The sequence below is a fragment of the Dermochelys coriacea genome, chromosome 4 (assembly GCF_009764565.3).
Source record: "Dermochelys coriacea isolate rDerCor1 chromosome 4, rDerCor1.pri.v4, whole genome shotgun sequence".
Lineage (NCBI taxonomy): Eukaryota > Metazoa > Chordata > Testudines > Dermochelyidae > Dermochelys > Dermochelys coriacea.
This window is the reverse complement of record NC_050071.1, coordinates 60139582-60158109: the sequence shown is the minus strand read 5'-3', so window position 1 is coordinate 60158109 and position 18528 is coordinate 60139582. Positions and strand designations below refer to the sequence as shown.

Genomic DNA, 18528 nt, shown 5'->3' with positions numbered 1-18528 from the left:
TCACCAACCCCATTTTGTGCAGTACTTGAGCATTTTTTGGAAGTTTCTTATTCAACTATTGACCTATACAGCCCTGCTTAGTTTGTGGGATCTAACAGGATCATGCACTAAGGAGATAAAGCCACAGGCCATGGAAGGAAAGAGGAAAAGTTGGGGAATTTGAAATTTCATGGGTGTTGTATTTTAGATTTAGTGGTCAGTCTAAAATTGTGATAAAATACATGCTTTCTGGGTAGTAATAAATGTTGTCTGTTGTCTGGAACATAAAATACTAATTGCTGAAAGTAGGAACTTTTGTTGTGTAAGAAACTATAATTATGATATTAAAACATAAGTACTTGAACATTAGTCAGTATGTTTCACGCTGGCATTGAGGACTAATTGAGTCCATTTTGCTGCTGGTCAACATTCAAATTGGAAATTATTCTTGTCCCATTAACACTGTGCTTTATTTCCTTTTTTTTCCCCCCAAAACTTTAATAACTAAAATAAGACTCAGCAGACAATGTATCCAAACCAGAAGCATGTAGTTGCAATAAGGATGTAATAGTACTCTGGTTAAGTGCCATAAACATGCAACTTCTTTTCTTCTTTTGGAAAAAAAAAAGTTTTTATTCTTCTAGTTATATTAAGGAGTTGTATCCCATTGTAGTAGAGCTTTGATTTCTCAATTGCTAAACAGGCAATCCAAAAACAAATCTGTGAGGTTTCTTTTTGCGGGGGAGAGAAAGAGGAAGTTTATTTTGTTCTATTAGTAAAAGTCCAATGTAGTGAGATCCTAATTACTATGTCCAATTTAAATGTTGTGTGTGTGACCCGGGATACCTAGGGTAATCCTCACTGAAAATGCCAGGGTCAGGGCAGGCTGCAAAAGGACAGCAGATTCTCCCAAAACTGGTGGTTCACACTGAAGTTAGACGCACCAACTAGTCATGAACTGTGCTCCTGATCCCACACATTGGTTATCAAGAAGCTGAAAAAAAAATCATACAGCTCCCTTTATTGCATTCCAGTTCTCTGGCTCCTAATTAGCACATAGGTCCATTAAGGTGGGAAGTTATTTTAAAACTGCTCACGATACAAAATGTTCTTCTGATCCCCAAAGGGCATGTCACATTGCCAGGTCAATTTTACTTTGGATCTTACCCAAACTACTACTCTGCCAGCCAATCCTTTAATATCTAAAACTAAAGGTTTTATAAAAGAAAAGAACAAGAAGAAATTTGTTAAATGGTAAAGGAATCAGATACATACAGAGATTTAAAATCCATACATCAGGTTCTAAGAGTTTGTTGGCTTGAGAGTTCCTCTGGAACACATCCAAAGCTTGGATAGATCATTCAGTCCTTTGTTCAGAGCTTTAGTTTGAAGAAAAGTTGCTCCAGAGGTGAGAAGCAGGATTGAAGACCAAATGGAGATGGCTCAGCTACCTTTTATAGCCTTTGCCATGTGGCTTGTACATCCTTTCCCCAAGTACATGGGCCTGGAAAAACCTTGGAGTCCCCTGTCCATAGGCATGTCCCTACATGTCCGGCTGACTCAGGTGTAGCCCCTGGCTTCATTCCATGGGTTCATTGTATAGCTGATTGCCTTTGATAGGCCATCAAGCAAGCTAGATAGTGCTGGTGCCCTTATGTCTTGGGATGTCACCCAGAAATACAGATATATCAAACATTTATAATTCACAATACAAAGATGATACAAACATGTAAACAAGATTATCATACTTGGCAAATCAAAACATTTTCACAAATACCTTTCATTGCGTATCTGGTAAGATTCATTGCAATTTTATAATATTGGTATCAACAATATTAAGTGTCTCACATATTCCATACAGCATCACAGTGTGATTTTACTTTTTTTTTAAGTGTCTGATATACAATGAAAATAATAATTTGAGGGACGCTGTTAGGTCAAATTTGACCTGAAGTTTAAGCTTTATAAAAATAATCTTTTGTGAGACCTAAGACTAATAAAAGTTTCTTCCTGAAATTTAAATGTGAATTCAACTGGCAACATATTTTTAAAATTAACTTTCTGTGTTTGCCACATAGCGACTGTATCATTATGCAATGTATAATAACCTTAAAATGAAATTAGCAAGAAATTGACTATTGGAATAAAAGGAAAACTGGTTGATCTGTTTTCATGGTTCAAGCTGGTAAATACAAAAAGCAAATGATTACATAAATAGCAAAAAATAAGTATAACTTGTAAAGATGTCTCCATTTTTATCACCTGTGATGGTATTTGTAACATAGGTAAGGGAATTTCAGTATACCTCCACCCCGATATAACACGACCCGATATAACACGAATTTTGATATAATGCGGTAAAGCAGTGCTCTGGGGGGGGTGGGGCTGCGCGCTCCTGCGGATCGGTGGGGCTGCGCGCTCCGGCGGATCGGCAGGGCTGTGTGTCTGTCTCCGACATGCTGCTCTGAGCGGCGTGTTAAGGGTGCCCGGCTGGGGCCAAGAGGTTGGATACGGGGCAGAGGGTCTTGGATGGTTTGGAAGTTCTGGGGGCGGGGCGATCAGGGGACGGGAGTGGGGGCATAGGATAAGGTGTGGGAGTCCTGGGGGGCGGGGGTGTGGATAGGGGTTGGGGCAGTCAGGGGACAGGAAGCAGGGAGGTTGGGTATGGGGTGGGGTCCTGGGGGTGATTAGGCATGGGGGGGTCTCTGGAGGAGGCAGTCAGGGGACAAGGAGCAGGGAGGCTTAGATGGGGATGGGGTCTTGGGGGGGTGGTTCAGGGCAGGGGGTCTCTGGAGGGTGTAGTCAGGGGACAAGGAGCAGTGGGGTTGGATGGGTTGGGGGTTGTGAGGGGTCAGTCAGGGGATGGGAAGTGACTATTAATAACGGAAATGCTCGAGGCCAAAGCAAGTTCGATATAACACGGTTTCACCTATAATGCAGTAAGATTTTTTGGCTCCTGAGGACCACGTTATATCGGGGTAGAGGTGTACTTAAATGATTTTATCTTGACACTGTCTCTTTAACAGTCCTACTAGAAGTTGCCATCTTGACAGCTTCATGATGCAGAGTAGGATGGAGACAATACTGTACTTATTTGAAAGCACTGAAAATGTTAGCACTTCAAGGTTTATGTTAAGATAAGTTTGATTATTTATTTCAGATTGGTTGATTTGAGTTAGTTAAATCAATTATTAAATTAACCTGACCAAATTTTAAAAAATAGAACTTTATCTTAAAACAACTTAAAAGAGAGGGAAAAGGTGGAGGAGGTAATATCGTTATTGGACCAACTTCTGTTGGTGAAAGAGACAAACTTTTGAGCTACACAGATCTCTTCCAGTCTGGGAAAGGTACTCAGAATGTCACAGCTAAACACAAGGTTTAGCATAAGTAGTTAACACACATTCTAAGGGGCCATGGAAGGTAAAGTGGTCCTGTTAACATCCTGGCAGTTATAGGACAAAAGGAGAATGGGGTGTGTGTATGTGGGGAAGGCGGGTTAGTGGGTTACGGATTGTTATAATAAGCCATAAATCCAGTGTCTTTATTAGGACCGTGATTTTTAATGTCTAGAAAAGACATGCATTTAACCTTCAGGCTTGTCTTTTGATAGTCTTCTGCAAGTTTCTTTTGAGGATGAAGACTGAGAGGTCAGACTTTGTGAAAAAGCATTTGCCCACAGGTTATGTGGTGTTTTTGTCTTATCATTTTTCTGTGTGATTCATTCAAGATCATAGTGATTGTCTGGGACATTTAGTGCACTGGATGAGATACACCCACATTTGTGATAAGCATGTGTAGGACCCATGGATCTTGAAAAATGTGTTGGGGGGGAGTATTGATCATTACAGCAGTGGAGATACATCTGCAGGTTTTGGAGCTGTTGTTCTGTCAGGCTCCAGTGCCGCTTCAAGTTGGTGTGTTCTGGTCTGTGGGGAGCTTGCTCTTGATGAGGTTAGGGGGTGTTTGAAGGCCAGAAGAGGGGTTTGGGGAAAGATTTCTTTCTGGATGTGGTCCCCATCAAGTACCTGGATATCATACAAGAAACTCAAAACAACTATTAAAACAGGCAAACAAACCAACAAAACCCCTGATGACAGCCATCCAGTACAAAAACAAAAGTATAACCAACTACAACAACTCCACAAACCACAGAACTTCACCTCCAGGATAAGCCAGGGCACCAGGACCCACCACATGGATACTACACAAAACCATGACATCATCAGTTTATCAAGAGTGCCCCTTACCAGAGCTGAATTATCTCTACTCTCCAAGGGACTGAACTTCAGCCCCACCTCTGAACCTGATACCGTAGTAACATGTTGAGAACTAGAAGAATTCTTTTGCCAACTCCATCTCAAGAATTCTTTCACAGCAATGACGACATCACCCACAACTACACGTCCCCACTGACAGGCATCAGAAAAAATAATTATCTGACTGTACACCCCACAGTGGATGAACCCACACTCTTGATCATTACATTGATGGCTTCAGGAAAAATATTGACTGTGAAATCTTGAATAAACATCACTCACACCAGAATCTCTCCACTGCTGAGAGAACAGCTATACAATCCATGAAATCCAACCGCAAGATAGTGATTAAACCAGTGGACAAAGGGGGTGCCATCATAATTCTCAACTGTGATGACTACGTCAATAAGAACAATTGACAACTCTCTGACACCATTTATTACAGAGAACTCAAAGAAGATCCTGCACCATAATGCACTAGGATTTAAGGATATCGAATCCCCAAACAACTACAAGAGAAACTCTATAACCTCATCTCCCATGAACCTATCCCAGGGATCTTCTACAAGATTCCCAAGGTGTACAAACAAGGGAACCCAAGTAGACCTATCATATCTGGCCTTGGCACTTTTACTGAAGGAATATCAGGACTCAGAAACCATCCTCAAACCACTCACCATAAAAATGGCCAGCTTCCTCCAGGACACAACTGATTTGCTCCAGAAGCTTCACAACATTAACAACCTCCCTCAGAGCACCATTCTTGCCACCATGGGTGTCACCTCCCTATATACTAAAATCCCTCTCAATGACAGCATCGCTGCCTGCCTCATATACCTACAAGACAATGGACAACCCTCAAATATCTACTCCAAACACATCACCAGACTCATCCATTTCATCCTCACCCATAACAAATTTTCATTTCATTCAACATGCACTTTGTCCCGAACCATGGGAATAGGATGGCTGGCTCCCCAATATGCCAAACTTTCCATGGGCCACCTTGAGGAGGAATTTCTGAACAAATGCACCATGGAAACAATGACAGGTTTCAGAGTAACAGACATGTAGCCCACATATTATTATGCTCTAATAAATTTTTTAGTCTCTAAGGTGCCACAAGTACTCCTATTCTTTTCATAGAAACAATGATATACCTGAGATACGCTGATGATATTTTCATCCTCTGGACAGATGACCTAAACTTCCTCATAGATTTCCACCGCAACAACCACCACTGCATCCATCCATCAAACTGTCTCTAAAACACTCCAGCATGAGCATCAACTTCCTGGACACCACAATCAGTTTCAACAATGGAACCATACAGATAACTTTATACAAAAAACCCACGTATCACCACACCTGCCTTCACAGATCCAGTAAACCGCACCAAAAAGTCGGTTATCTATAGCCTGTCCTTCTGATAACACAGAATATATTCCAAAGAAAAAGTCCAGGATACACAATTTAACACACTTAAAACTGCCTTCACCAAACAAGAATTTTCTCTGTTCTACTCCGAGGCTGCTGGAAGGTAGAATGCTGCAATAATAGACTGCTTTCAGTGGGAGAGAGAGAAGCCCTAATTCACTGATGTCTTATTTCACTTGCGTCTGATCCCTCTCCAGTACTTTGTTGGGAGTTGATGTCATTCAGTATCTCTTAGGATTGAGGTCTGCATGGAGGAAACTCTGAAAGAAATGGTTTCTGAATATCCACATGTGCAGACATCTGTGTATTCCCCATTCCACCCCACCTTCTGTTGTATGCTAATATCTATGTAATAAACTGTAGGGTTGTGATCAATTAACTACACCCTAATCTTGATTCAGCAAGGCATCTATACATATGGTTAAATTCATTCCTATTCAGCAAACCATTTAAATCCGCTCATAAATCCTATTGAAGTCAGTAAGATTAAGCATATTTTTAAGTGCTTTGCTGAAACGGGACCCTGGTCTCTGACTCAGATCCCCTGTGTTGTACTCAGTATGAGATATCAAAAATCTATTGGCAAATACCTCTGTCATCAGTTGCTCTGATTTGCCTCTAACTCTTTGGGTATGTCTACACAGCAAAAAAACAAAACAAAACCATGGCTGGCCCGGGCTCTTGGGGCTCAGGCTGTGGGGCTGTTTCATTGCTGTGTAGACTTCCGGGCTCGGGCTGGACTTCTGAGTTCTGAAGGAACTCAAATGTGAAATTGCAGAACTACTAATTAGTCTGTAACCTATCATTTCAATCAGCTTACATACCAAATGACTGGATGATAGCTAATGTGACACCAATTTTTAAAAAAGGTTCCAGAGGTGATCCCGGCAACTACAGGCTGGAAAGCCTGACTTCAGTACTGGGAAAACTGTTGAAACTATAGTAAAGAACAAAATTGTGAGACACATAGATGAACATAATTTGTTGGGGGAAGAGTCAACATGGTTTTTGTAAAGGGAAATCATGCCTCAATCCGCTAGAATTAATTCTTTGAGGGGGTCAACAAGCATGTGGACAAGGGGGATCCAGTGGATATAGTGTGCTTAGATTTTTAGAAAGCCTTTGACGTGGTCCCTCACCAAAGGCTCTTAAGCAAAGTAAGCTGTCATGGAATAAGAGGAAAGGTTCTCTATCTAAACTCCTACATGCCACAAGGGGCTACAACAGTGGTACCCTTAACTCACCCAAAAATATTGTTCATCTGTTCAACCACACAGTTAGCCTGGCAGAAGAGTTTATCCTATCTCGGAGACTCTTTCTGTCCCATCACCCCCACGCACATGATACAGTTTTGTGGTGATCTGGAAGCCTACTTTCTCCATCTTCGACTCAAGGAATATTTTCAGTACACCACTGAATAGAGCACTGACCTACATGAACCCTCTTACCAACACTACAAGAAGAAGAATTCTGCATGGACTCTTCCTGACAGTCGAAATGACAGACTGGACTTTTACATAGAGTGTTTCCGCAGACGTGCACAGGGTGAAATTGTGAACAAACAGCATCACTTGCCCCATAACCTCAGCTGTACAGAATGCAACGCCATCCACAGCCTCAGAAACAACTCGGACATTATAATTAAAGGACTGACAAAGGAGGTGCTGCAGTCATCATGAACAGGTTGGATTATGAACAGGAAGCTGCCAGGCAACTCTCCAACACCACATTCTATAGGCCACTATCCCCTGATCCCACTGAGGAGTACCAAAAGAAACTAACTATCTGCTCAAGAAACTCCCTGCTGCAGCACAGGAACAAATCTACACAGATACACCCCTAGAGCCCCGACCAGGGGTATTCTGTCTGCTACCCAAGAGCCATAAACCTGGAACTCCTGGATGCCCCATCATCTCGGGCATTGACACTCTTAGAGCAGCATTATCTGGCTATTTGGACTCTCTCCTCAGACCCTACGCTACTAGCACTCCCAGCTATCTTCGAGACACCACCGACTTCCTGAGGAAACTACAATGCATTGGTGATCTTCCTGAAAACACTACCCTGGCCACCATGGATTTAGAAGCTCTTTACACCAATATCTCACATGAGGATGGACTACAAGCTGTCAGGAACAGTATCCCTGATGAGGCCACAGCACACCTGGTGGCTGAGCTTTGTAACTTTGTCCTCACCCACAACCATTTCAGTACAACTTATACCTTCAAGTCAGTGGCACTGCTATGGGTACCCACATGGCCCCACAGTATGCAACATTTTCATGGGTGACTTAGAACAATGCTTCCTCGGCTCTTGTCCCCTAGTGCTCCTCCTCTAGTTATGCTACATTGATGACATCTTCATCATATGGACCCATAGAAAGGAGGCCCTTGAAGAATTCCACCGGAATTTAAACAATTTCCACTCCACCATCAACCTCAGCCTGGACCAGTGTTATGCTTACAAGAAGCACATGGGATCTTTTTCAGGGGAAAACGCAATGCACCGTGTTTATTGAAGAGACAACAATTAGCATATGCATTCAGTCACACCACACACACACACACACTGTCCTGCCAGTTGATGTTATAGTTACCAGTCCAGAGTCCAGATCAATCTAGTGGCCAGCTAGGTTGATCATGGGTTGGGAAGAGCTGGGTTCCGTCGGTCATGACACGATGCTTTAGGGAAGCCTTGGCAGGACGAACCCAAAGTTTCATGGCAAAGCACCCTGTTTATATAGTGATTTTCCTTCATTGGGACCAATGAGTTTTGCACAATCATGCTGTAATCAATTATTGTTTGACAAGTGCTTGTTTTCTTAAATTGTCCTTCTCATCCTTTATCTTGTTCTTTCATCAAGTTCCTTAGGGCGTTATCCCATGCTGGTTTTGATCACTGCTATCTTGTCCCCGTAATCGGTGCCTGTCTCATCTTTAGAGTCATCAATCTGCCTTCCTCTGACATTTCAATAGGGGCGTGTTGCAGCCTCCTGGCGCCCTTGCGTTTGTCTCTGGTTCCTCCCTAGAACATCTTGTTCAGCGATGGACTTCACACTTATCTCTTAACACACATTCCTCATTTACACACACAACCGAATTAATTTACACAACATTTTGAACAGGAACATCAAATTGCAACGCAAAAGAAAACAATCATGGCATTCTTTTACTTATTTTAAAATGCTAAACCTACAACAAATTGGTGACCCTCAAAGGTCATGGAGCAGGTCCTCAAAGAATCAATCCTGAAGCACTTAGAGGAGAGGAAAGTGATCAGGAACAGTCAGCATGGATTCACCAAGGGAAGGTCATGCCTGACTAATCTAATCGCCTTTTATGATGAGATTACTGGTTCTGTGGATGAAGGGAAAGCAGTGGATGTATTGTTTCTTGACTTTAGCAAAGCTTTTGACACGGTCTCCCACAGCATTCTTGTCAGCAAGTTAAGGAAGTATGGGCTGGATGAATGCACTATAAGGTGGGTAGAAAGCTGGCTAGATTGTCGGGCTCAACGGGTAGTGATCAATGGCTCCATGTCTAGTTGGCAGCCGGTGTCAAGTGGAGTGCCCCAGGGGTCGGTCCTGGGGCCCGTTTTGTTCAATATCTTCATAAATGATCTGGAGGATGGTGTGGATTGCACTCTCAGCAAATTTGCGGATGATACTAAACTGGGAGGAGTGGTAGATACGCTGGAGGGGAGGGATAGGATACAGAAGGACCTAGACAAATTGGAGGATTGGGCCAAAAGAAATCTAATGAGGTTCAATAAGGATAAATGCAGGGTCCTGCACTTAGGATGGAAGAATCCAATGCACCGCTACAGACTAGGGACCGAATGGCTCGGCAGCAGTTCTGTGGAAAAGGACCTAGGGGTGACAGTGGACGAGAAGCTGGATATGAGTCAGCAGTGTGCCCTTGTTGCCAAGAAGGCCAATGGCATTTTGGGTTGTATAAGTAGGGGCATAGCGAGCAGATCGAGGGACGTGATCGTTCCCCTCTATTCGACACTGGTGAGGCCTCATCTGGAGTACTGTGTCCAGTTTTGGGCCCCACACTACAGGAAGGATGTGGATAAATTGGAAAGAGTACAACGAAGGGCAACAAAAATGATTAGGGGTCTAGAGCACATGACTTACGAGGAGAGGCTGAGGGAGCTGGGATTGTTTAGTCTGCAGAAGAGAAGAATGAGGGGGGATTTGATAGCTGCTTTCAACTACCTGAAAGGGGGTTTCAAAGAGGATGGCTCTAGACTGTTCTCAATGGTAGCAGATGACAGAACGAGGAGTAATGGTCTCAAGTTGCAATGGGGGAGGTTTAGATTGGATATTAGGAAAAACTTTTTCACTAAGAGGGTGGTGAAACACTGGAATGCGTTACCTAGGGAGGTGGTAGAATCTCCTTCCTTAGAGGTTTTTAAGGTCAGGCTTGACAAAGCCCTGGCTGGGATGATTTAACTGGGACTTGGTCCTGCTTTGAGCAGGGGGTTGGACTAGATGACCTTCTGGGGTCCCTTCCAACCCTGATATTCTATGATTCTATGATTCTAAGGTCTGCCTTGAAATCAGTCCAGAAACAGATTCTGGCTGATGTATCTCTACCAATGTCCCATTAGGCCATTCAAAAAGGGTGGCTGGCAGGATACGATCAAATCATTTAATACATGCTACATTATTATTCTTTATCCTTAATTCTAAATTATATAAAATACAAACATAAAATCCTACTATTACACCAGTCCACACAAGAGATCCACTTCCTGGATACTACAGTGCTAATAAGTGATGGTCCCATAAACACCACCCTATACCGAAAACCTGCTGACCGCTATACTTACCTACATGCCTCCAGCTTCCATCCAGGACATATCATACGATCCATTGTCTACAGTCAAGCCCTAAGATACTACCACATTTGCTCTAATCCCTCAGACAGAGACAAACACCTACAAGATCTCTATCAAGCATTCTTAAAACTACAATACCCACCTGGGGAAGTGAGGAAACAGATTGACAGAGCAAGACGGGTACCCGGAAGTCACCTACCCAACAAGGACAGATAACAGAACACCACTGGCCATCATGTACAGCCCCCAGCTAAAACCTCTCCAGCACATCGTCAACTATCTACAACCTAGCTGGAAAACAATCCCCCCTTTCTCACAGGCCTTGGGAGGCAGGCCAATCCTCGCTTACAGACAGCCCCCCAACCTGAAGCAAATACTCCCCAGCAACTACACACCACACCACAGAAACACTAACCCAGGAACTAATCCCTGTAACAAACTCTGTTGCCTTCTCTGTCCCCATATCTACTTTAGCGACAACATCATAGGACCCAACCACACCAGCCACAGCAACAGGGGCTCATTCACCTGCACATCTACTAATGTGATATATGCCATCATGTGCCAGCAATGCCCCTCTGCCATGTACATTGGCCAAACTGGACAGTCTCTATGTACAAGGATAAATAGACACAAATCAGACATCAGAAATGGTAACATACAAAAGCCAGTAGGAGAACACTTCAACCTCCCTGGACACTCAGTAACGGATTTAAAAGTAGCCATTCTTTAACAAAAAAAACTTCAAAAACAGACTTCAAAGAGAAATTGCAGAGCTACATTTCATTTGAAAACTTAACACCATCAATTTGGCCTTGAATAGGAAAGGGAGTGGCTGTCTCACTACATAAGCAATTTTTCCTCTCTTGGTATGTACATCTCCTCATCAATCATCATCATCACATCCACCCTGACCGAATTGGCCTTTTCTTCATGTGCCAATATATATTTATGCCTGTATCTGTAATTTTCACTCCATGAATCTGAAGAAGTGTAGTTTTTTACCCATAAAAGCTTATATCCAAATAAATCTGTTAGTCTTTAAGGTGCCACCAGACTCCTCATTGTTTTTGTGGTCCTCTTATGGATTGTTAACTGGCTAAAAGATAGGAAACAAAGGGTAGGAATAAATGGCAGCTTTCAGAATGGAGAGAGGTAAACAGTGGTGTTCCCCAGGGGTCTGTATGGGACCTGTCCTATTCAACATATTCATAAATGATCTCGAAAAAGGGGTAAACAGAGAGGTGGCAAAATTTGCGGATGATAGAAAACTACTCATGATAGTTAAGTCCCAGGCAGACTTCAAAGAGCTACAAAAGGATCTCTCAAAACTGGGTGACTGGGCAGCAAAATGGCAGATGAAATTCAATGTTGATAAATGCAAAGTAATGCACATTGGAAAACATAATCCCAACTATACATATACAATGATGGAGTCTAAATTAGCTGTTACCACTCAAGAAAGAGATCTTGGCGTCATTGTGGATAGTTCTCTGAAAACATCCACTCAATGTGCAGCAGCAGTCAAAAAAGCAAACAGAATGTTGGGAATCATTAAGAAAGGGATAGATAATAAGACAGAAAATATCATATTGCCTCTGTATAAATCCATAGTACACCAACATCTTGAATACTGTGTGCAGATGTGGTCACCCCATCTCAATAAATAAATATTGGAATTGGAAAAGGTTCAGAAAAGGGCAACAAAAATCATAGAATCATAGAATCATAGAATATCAGGGTTGGAAGGGACCCCAGAAGGTCATCTAGTCCAACCCCCTGCTCAAAGCAGGACCAAGTCCCAGTTAAATCATCCTAGCCAGGGCTTTGTCAAGCCTGACCTTAAAAACCTCTAAGGAAGGAGATTCTACCACCTCCCTAGGTAACGCATTCCAGTGTTTCACCACTCTCTTAGTGAAAAAGTTTTTCCTAATATCCAATCTAAACCTCCCCCATTGCAACTTGAGACCATTACTCCTCGTTCTGTCATCTGCTACCATTGAGAACAGTCTAGAGCCATCCTCTTTGAAACCCCCTTTCAGGTAGTTGAAAGCAGCTATCAAATCCCCCCTCATTCTTCTCTTCTGCAGACTAAACAATCCCAGCTCCCTCAGCCTCTCCTCATAAGTCATGTGCTCTAGACCCCTAATCATTTTTGTTGCCCTTCGCTGTACTCTTTCCAATTTATCCACATCCTTCTTGTAGTGTGGGGCCCAAAACTGGACACAGTACTCCAGATGAGGCCTCACCAGTGTCGAATAGAGGGGAACGATCACGTCCCTCGATCTGCTCGCTATGCCCCTACTTATACATCCCAATGATTAGGAGTATGGAATGGCTACCATATGAAGAGAGATTAATCAGACTGGGATTTTTCATCTTGGGAAAGAGAGATGACTAAGAGGGGATATGATAGAGGTCTATAAAATCAGAACTGGTGTGGAGAAAGTAAATAAGGAAGTGTTATTTACACTTTCTCATAACACAAGAACTAGGGGCCACCAAATTAAATTAATAGGCAGCAGGTTTAAAACAAACAAAAGGAATTATTTCTTCATACCACACACAGTCAACCTGTGGAACTGTTTGCCAGAGGATATTGTGAAGGCCAAGACTGTAATAGGGTTCAAAAAAGAACTAGATAAATTCATGGAGCACAGGTCCATCAGTGGCTATTAGCCAGGATGGCAGGGATGGTGCCCCTAGCCTCTGTTTGACAGAAGCTGGGAATGAGTGACAGTGGATGGATCACTCGATGATTACCTGTTCATTCCCTCTGGGACACCTGGCATGAGCCACTGTCGGCAGACAGGATACTGGACTAGATGGACCTTTGGTCTGACCCAGTATGGCCGTTCTTATGACCCTCCTACCCTGCAGGGCCTAGAGTCCAGGCTCCGGCCTGAGCCCGGAAGCTAACACAAAAATGAAACAGCCTGAGCCTCATGAGCCCAAGTCAGCCAGCACAGGCCAGCTGCGGGTTTTTTCTTTGCTGTGTAGACATACCCTGTGAAGGTTTGGGGGTGTCGAGTACTGGTTATGTCTGCAAAAGTAGCAATCCAAAATACTGTGTGGCTTCTCATGCAGCATACAACAAAAACAACTGGATGGTTTTATTTTCTGTATAAAACTTTGCAGATTTATAGCTGTTGTCAGACTGATGATGAATATGAGCTACCCACGCAAGAAAACAGAGATAATGCCTACTGAAGGCAAGCAAAATTGAATATACACTCTGTATAAGGCAGCATGTGGGAAAAGCATTTGTTATATAGTGAACGTCTGAGTGAAATTGTATGTCATGTTTCTTTAGGCTCTCAACAGGAGATGTGTAGAAGCAGCAGTGATGACAGGCCTCGCACTGAACTGCAGCATAAACAAGAAGTCTTTGTTTGACAGAAAACACTATTTCTATGCAGATCTGCCTGTAAGTATGCATTATGGTTGGTCCCTCTATAGCTATAGAAAAGGATGAGTCTGGAGTAGGGCTGGGGGTAACAAAGAGATGTTTTTTATGTTTTCAATCAGTGTTCTGCCCAAGCTAACAGGATGCTGCGTTAAGCCCTGATGAACAGATAGCTATACCCTGGTGTTCACTGATTGAATATGATTGCCCTGATTGCTGACTCCTTGCTTAGCCTCACGATTCCAGTGGTTTTATGTAATTGAATTGTGAGATGGAGCTGCTGGGTTTGTACTTTCTCCATTCTTAGTATTAGCACTAATTGTCTGTTAGAGTAAAAGCAAACCAGTCTGATAATAGCCCTTCTTTTAAAATGAATGTGTAGCAAACACACATTACAATAATATAAACATCATAGCATCTCTTTTTTGTTTTTGCTATTAAATTTAAGGACCTATAAATATCACATTTGCTTTTCAAACCTTCTAATCTTTGCCAGGATCTTGAATGAACTTAATAAATGTGCCTTTGCCACGTGCAGTAATAGATTTGGATCCTGTAGATTGCTTTCATATTTGGAATAAACTGTCTTTGGAAGTGAGTTGTACTTCACTGCACTTGACAAAGTGAAGTAGTAATATGAAAATTAGTTGAGAGTCTGGTTTTACCTTTTTGACAGCGTACAGCAGAGCTCAAGGACCTTATTTTTGTTTTAACAAAGTCATAGTTCTAACTTTAAAGATGGTCTTTTCCCTCCATATATTTGTTCTGGATGTTGTTGAACATAAAAGTGGCCTGTAAAGGGAAAAATAATGGATTTGGTTCACTTTGCTTTTTTGAATAAAGAAGACTTGAATGCTTTGTCCTGCTTGTGTTTTACCCAAGAAAAATCAGGAATATCAAATCTTATTTTCCCACTTTTTCTTGGAGGTGTCCTTGGAGGTCCAGAAAATTAGGGAGGGAGTGTTCTTCAGGCCATAGATCAATGTCATAGAGGTGTTGAAATTTTAATCAAAGATTTTTTTCTCCCAACTGTTTGTTCAGGCATTTGAGATTTTTTTTAAAAACATAAAACACAGAATTTTAAAATAAAATTCCATTTCCCCCCTCATTTGATGTCCTTGGAAGAAAGATGATATTATGGTTAATGTGTAGCTGGGACTCAGGAGATCTGGGTTCAATTTCCATCTCTGCTAGAAATGTCCTGTTTGTCCTTGGGCAAGTTGTCTCTGTGCCTCAGTTCCCCATCTATGAAATGGGCATAATGCTTCCCTACCTTTCTTGCAGGGGTGTTGTAAGGATAAAGTCATTAATATTTGTGAAGTACTTGAGCCCAGATCCACAAAGTAACTTAGGTGTTGCGATGCTTAAAGAGTCTCTGGGCCAGATAATGAGCAACAGTGAGACTGACTCTGTAGCCTGGTGGGTAGGGCACCCATGTGGAAGGAGGGAGACCTATGGTCCAGTCCCCCTGCTCCAATTACTATTTAATTATTTATACATAATGAAACAGCTGCAACAGGAGAGGTTGAGGGAGCCCCACAGAATATCCCATATCTCAGAGGTTAGAGCACTCTCTTGAGAGGTAGGAGATCCCTGTTCAAATCCTTTCTCCTTCCTCAGGCAGACGGGGGAATTGAATCTGGGTTTCCCACATCCCAGATGAGTGCTCTAACCATTGGGCTAAAAGTTGTAAGGTGGGTGCTGTTGGTGCCTGATTTTGAGTGGGACCTCATCTGGTAGGCAGCCACTGAGCACACCTCTCATATTGGGCCCTCCAGGCAAAGTAGGCTGGCAAACATCAGTCTTCCCTGGGTTCATGGATAGCTCTGGGACTGGGCAGGAGATAGGTATCTAGATGCCTAAGAGGGAGGCAGCATTGTGCATACCCTGAGGCAGCAACATAGGTGTCTAGGTAACTTTACCTTGAGAACTTAGGTACCAAGTGAATTTAGGCATCTAGAGGGTTAGGCAGCAATGGAACAAGAGTTTTGTGGATTGCAGTGGAGCCTAAAACTGGGACTTAAACACCTACATACCTGTGTGGATCTGAGCATTGCATACTATAGGGATGGAGGACGTATGAATACCTAGATAGATAGTTATTTTCGTTGTCAATACACTACTAGTTCTGCAGTCATCATTGATAAGTCTTCCTGATAAAAACATTATATTCACAAGAGCTGAAATTCTAAACAAGCAGGAGAAAAAAGTAGAAACAAAAGAAGTCAAGCCCAGCTTTTCAAACTGGCTTTATGCACTGCAAAGAAGAAGAAAAAAGAAATCACAAACCCAGTTGCCGGTTACCTTTAAATTGTAGGTGGTTCTGCTCCTACATTAAAGAATGTTCAGACTTTCCTGGTGGTGATCACTCCACCAATAAAAAAATAACAAAAGAATGAAGCAGAGTAAAAATTAGTCCATCTGTTTTGAAAGAAAGAGCAATGGGAAGATGTATCTTCAGGTAGCATGTGTAGTACATAGGCACTGTGTTCTGCCACTACCTAATGGCTTATATTACAGCATCTTCTAGTTAAATAAGCAGGGAAATTTGTGTCAAGAAGATACCTGACACATTCTATTAGCTTTAAACACACACAACTCGGGATCTTCTAGCAGCTGGCATCTACAGTGTTGAGCACTGACTGTAAAATGCCCAGCCTACATTTCCTACATGTAAAAGGCAGTCTTCTCAGGAGCCCTATAATAAGATACAGAGTTTAAGCTAATGAGCTGAATGGAATAGATAAAATAAATCCTGCTCTTAGGGTCTTTTGACAATGGGATTATTGTTACTCCTGAAAATGGGGCTTGGGATGGGAAATATGATTCTTGTTGTTTATTGTCACATGCCATTTGAGGCTTTAAAAAAAATCACTTTAATGAGAAGCTGGGGGAGGCAGAAAAGCTATGTGCATAGATTATATTGAGCCTATAGAATGGAGTCAATTGTCTTGTTTTTATTATAGTGCTTAAAACTAGGTTTGGCAGAATTCAATTTTTTTTTTATAGTTTTGATGGATAATATCAATGTTTATTTTTCAGCATTTGTTTTGTTTTTATCTGTTTACATTTTCACGGCTGCATGAAATTATGGGGGTATCAGACAATAGATATTTAATGACTAGATGTTGAGATTCAAAAAGCGAAAGCTTTATAGCTGTTAAAAACACAAATTGACAACATCACATGTCAAAATATACAAAGTAAATATCCTGAAATCAAACTCCAATAAGTTCTCCAGCAGCATTTTTCTTTCTTTGCCTATCTTAAATGTTGACTACCATTGATAGAAATATTTTTTGTCACTTTGTGTGCATACAGTGAAATTGATGTTTATTGATTAAAACTCTAATACTATACTACCAAGCGTATTTACAACTAGAAGGTTGCACACTTCACTGCTTATGTAGGCCAAGTTGTATACCCAGCTTGGCCCTTTCCCCTCCACTCCAGCTGGGCCCCTCTTCCCTGCTAGTCAGGTCCAAACACTGTTGATTTTGGTGAAAATCAGAAAAGGCTGATTTTCCACTAAAACTAGGCTTCTGCAGTTTTTCGATTTTCACCAAAATCAGAAGGGTTCTGACCAGTGCGGGAGAGCAAGGGGCCCAGCCAGAGCGAGGGACAGGGATGAGGGTGGCCGTGGCTAGACCTCACCCCTGTGTCTAGACTGACTGTTCCCTTGCCACAGGCCTCTGTGTGAGGGGTCATTGCCTCCTCCCTGTATCCTGAGTGACCAAATGGCAATTTTAGTGGAAATCAGGCTTTTCTAGTTTTTCTGATTTTCACCAACAGCAATAGAGCTCTGGCCAGAGTAGGAGTGACAGTCCCAGCTATTGGGGGCTGGGTGGGGGCTGGCATGTGGGGACAAGGGGCCTGGCTGAAGGGGCTGGGCCCGAGTGGGGCCAGTCTACCTTGGGACAAGAATTAGAATTATTGTTCATGTAAAACGATAATTCTGAACACAGACCTGATTCTGTATGCAGGCTGGCTATCAAATCACTCAGCAGAGACTTCCCATTGCTGTGAATGGGAGTCTTTCATACAGCCTCTGTGTAGAGGGAAAAAAGAACCAGATGGTAACCAGGACTGTGAGGATCAAGCAGATCCAGTTGGAACAAGACAGCGGAAAGAGTCTTCATGATGACACAAGGAGCCAGACTCTCATTGACTTGAACAGGGCTGGTAGGCTTGGATCACTTCCTTATCCCCGCGGTCTTTCTATGTATGGACTGAATATTTAAAACTAATTGGGGGATGGGGGGGTGGAATCTGGTTTGTTGCTTTCAATAAATATTTTTATTGTAGACTTAAATGTAAAAAAAAATTCCATATCTGGCTAATGTTCATCTTTTCTGGCCTGTTTGCTGATAACATAGTGGCACTGGCCAGTCAGAAGGCTAGTGGCTCAGTTTCTCAAATCTGTCTGCCAGCCAACTTCCAGATGAGACCTTTAACATATCAAGAGGGTATTCACTGGGACAGAGGAGCGACTTATGCTCCTGCAGCTGTAAGTGTTGTTTAAAAAGAGAGTGAAGACTCTGAATGAAGCAACATGGCAGAACATGCACAGACGGCAGAGTGGGATGCCAGTGCTTGAGTCAG

At 42.4% G+C, this 18528-nt stretch overlaps 1 protein-coding gene across 3 annotated transcripts in view; it reads left to right on the top strand.

The window, feature by feature from the left end:
* Positions 1–18528, top strand: part of GATB (glutamyl-tRNA amidotransferase subunit B) — a 55830-nt gene that overhangs the window by 13930 nt on the left and 23372 nt on the right. For all 3 annotated transcript variants that reach the window (XM_038398823.2, XM_043513133.1, XM_038398824.2), the window contains 2 exons: positions 13834–13947; positions 17910–18108. In XM_038398823.2, the coding sequence (XP_038254751.1) occupies positions 13834–13947; positions 17910–18108 (313 nt within the window). The remainder of the gene's footprint in view (positions 1–13833; positions 13948–17909; positions 18109–18528) is intronic.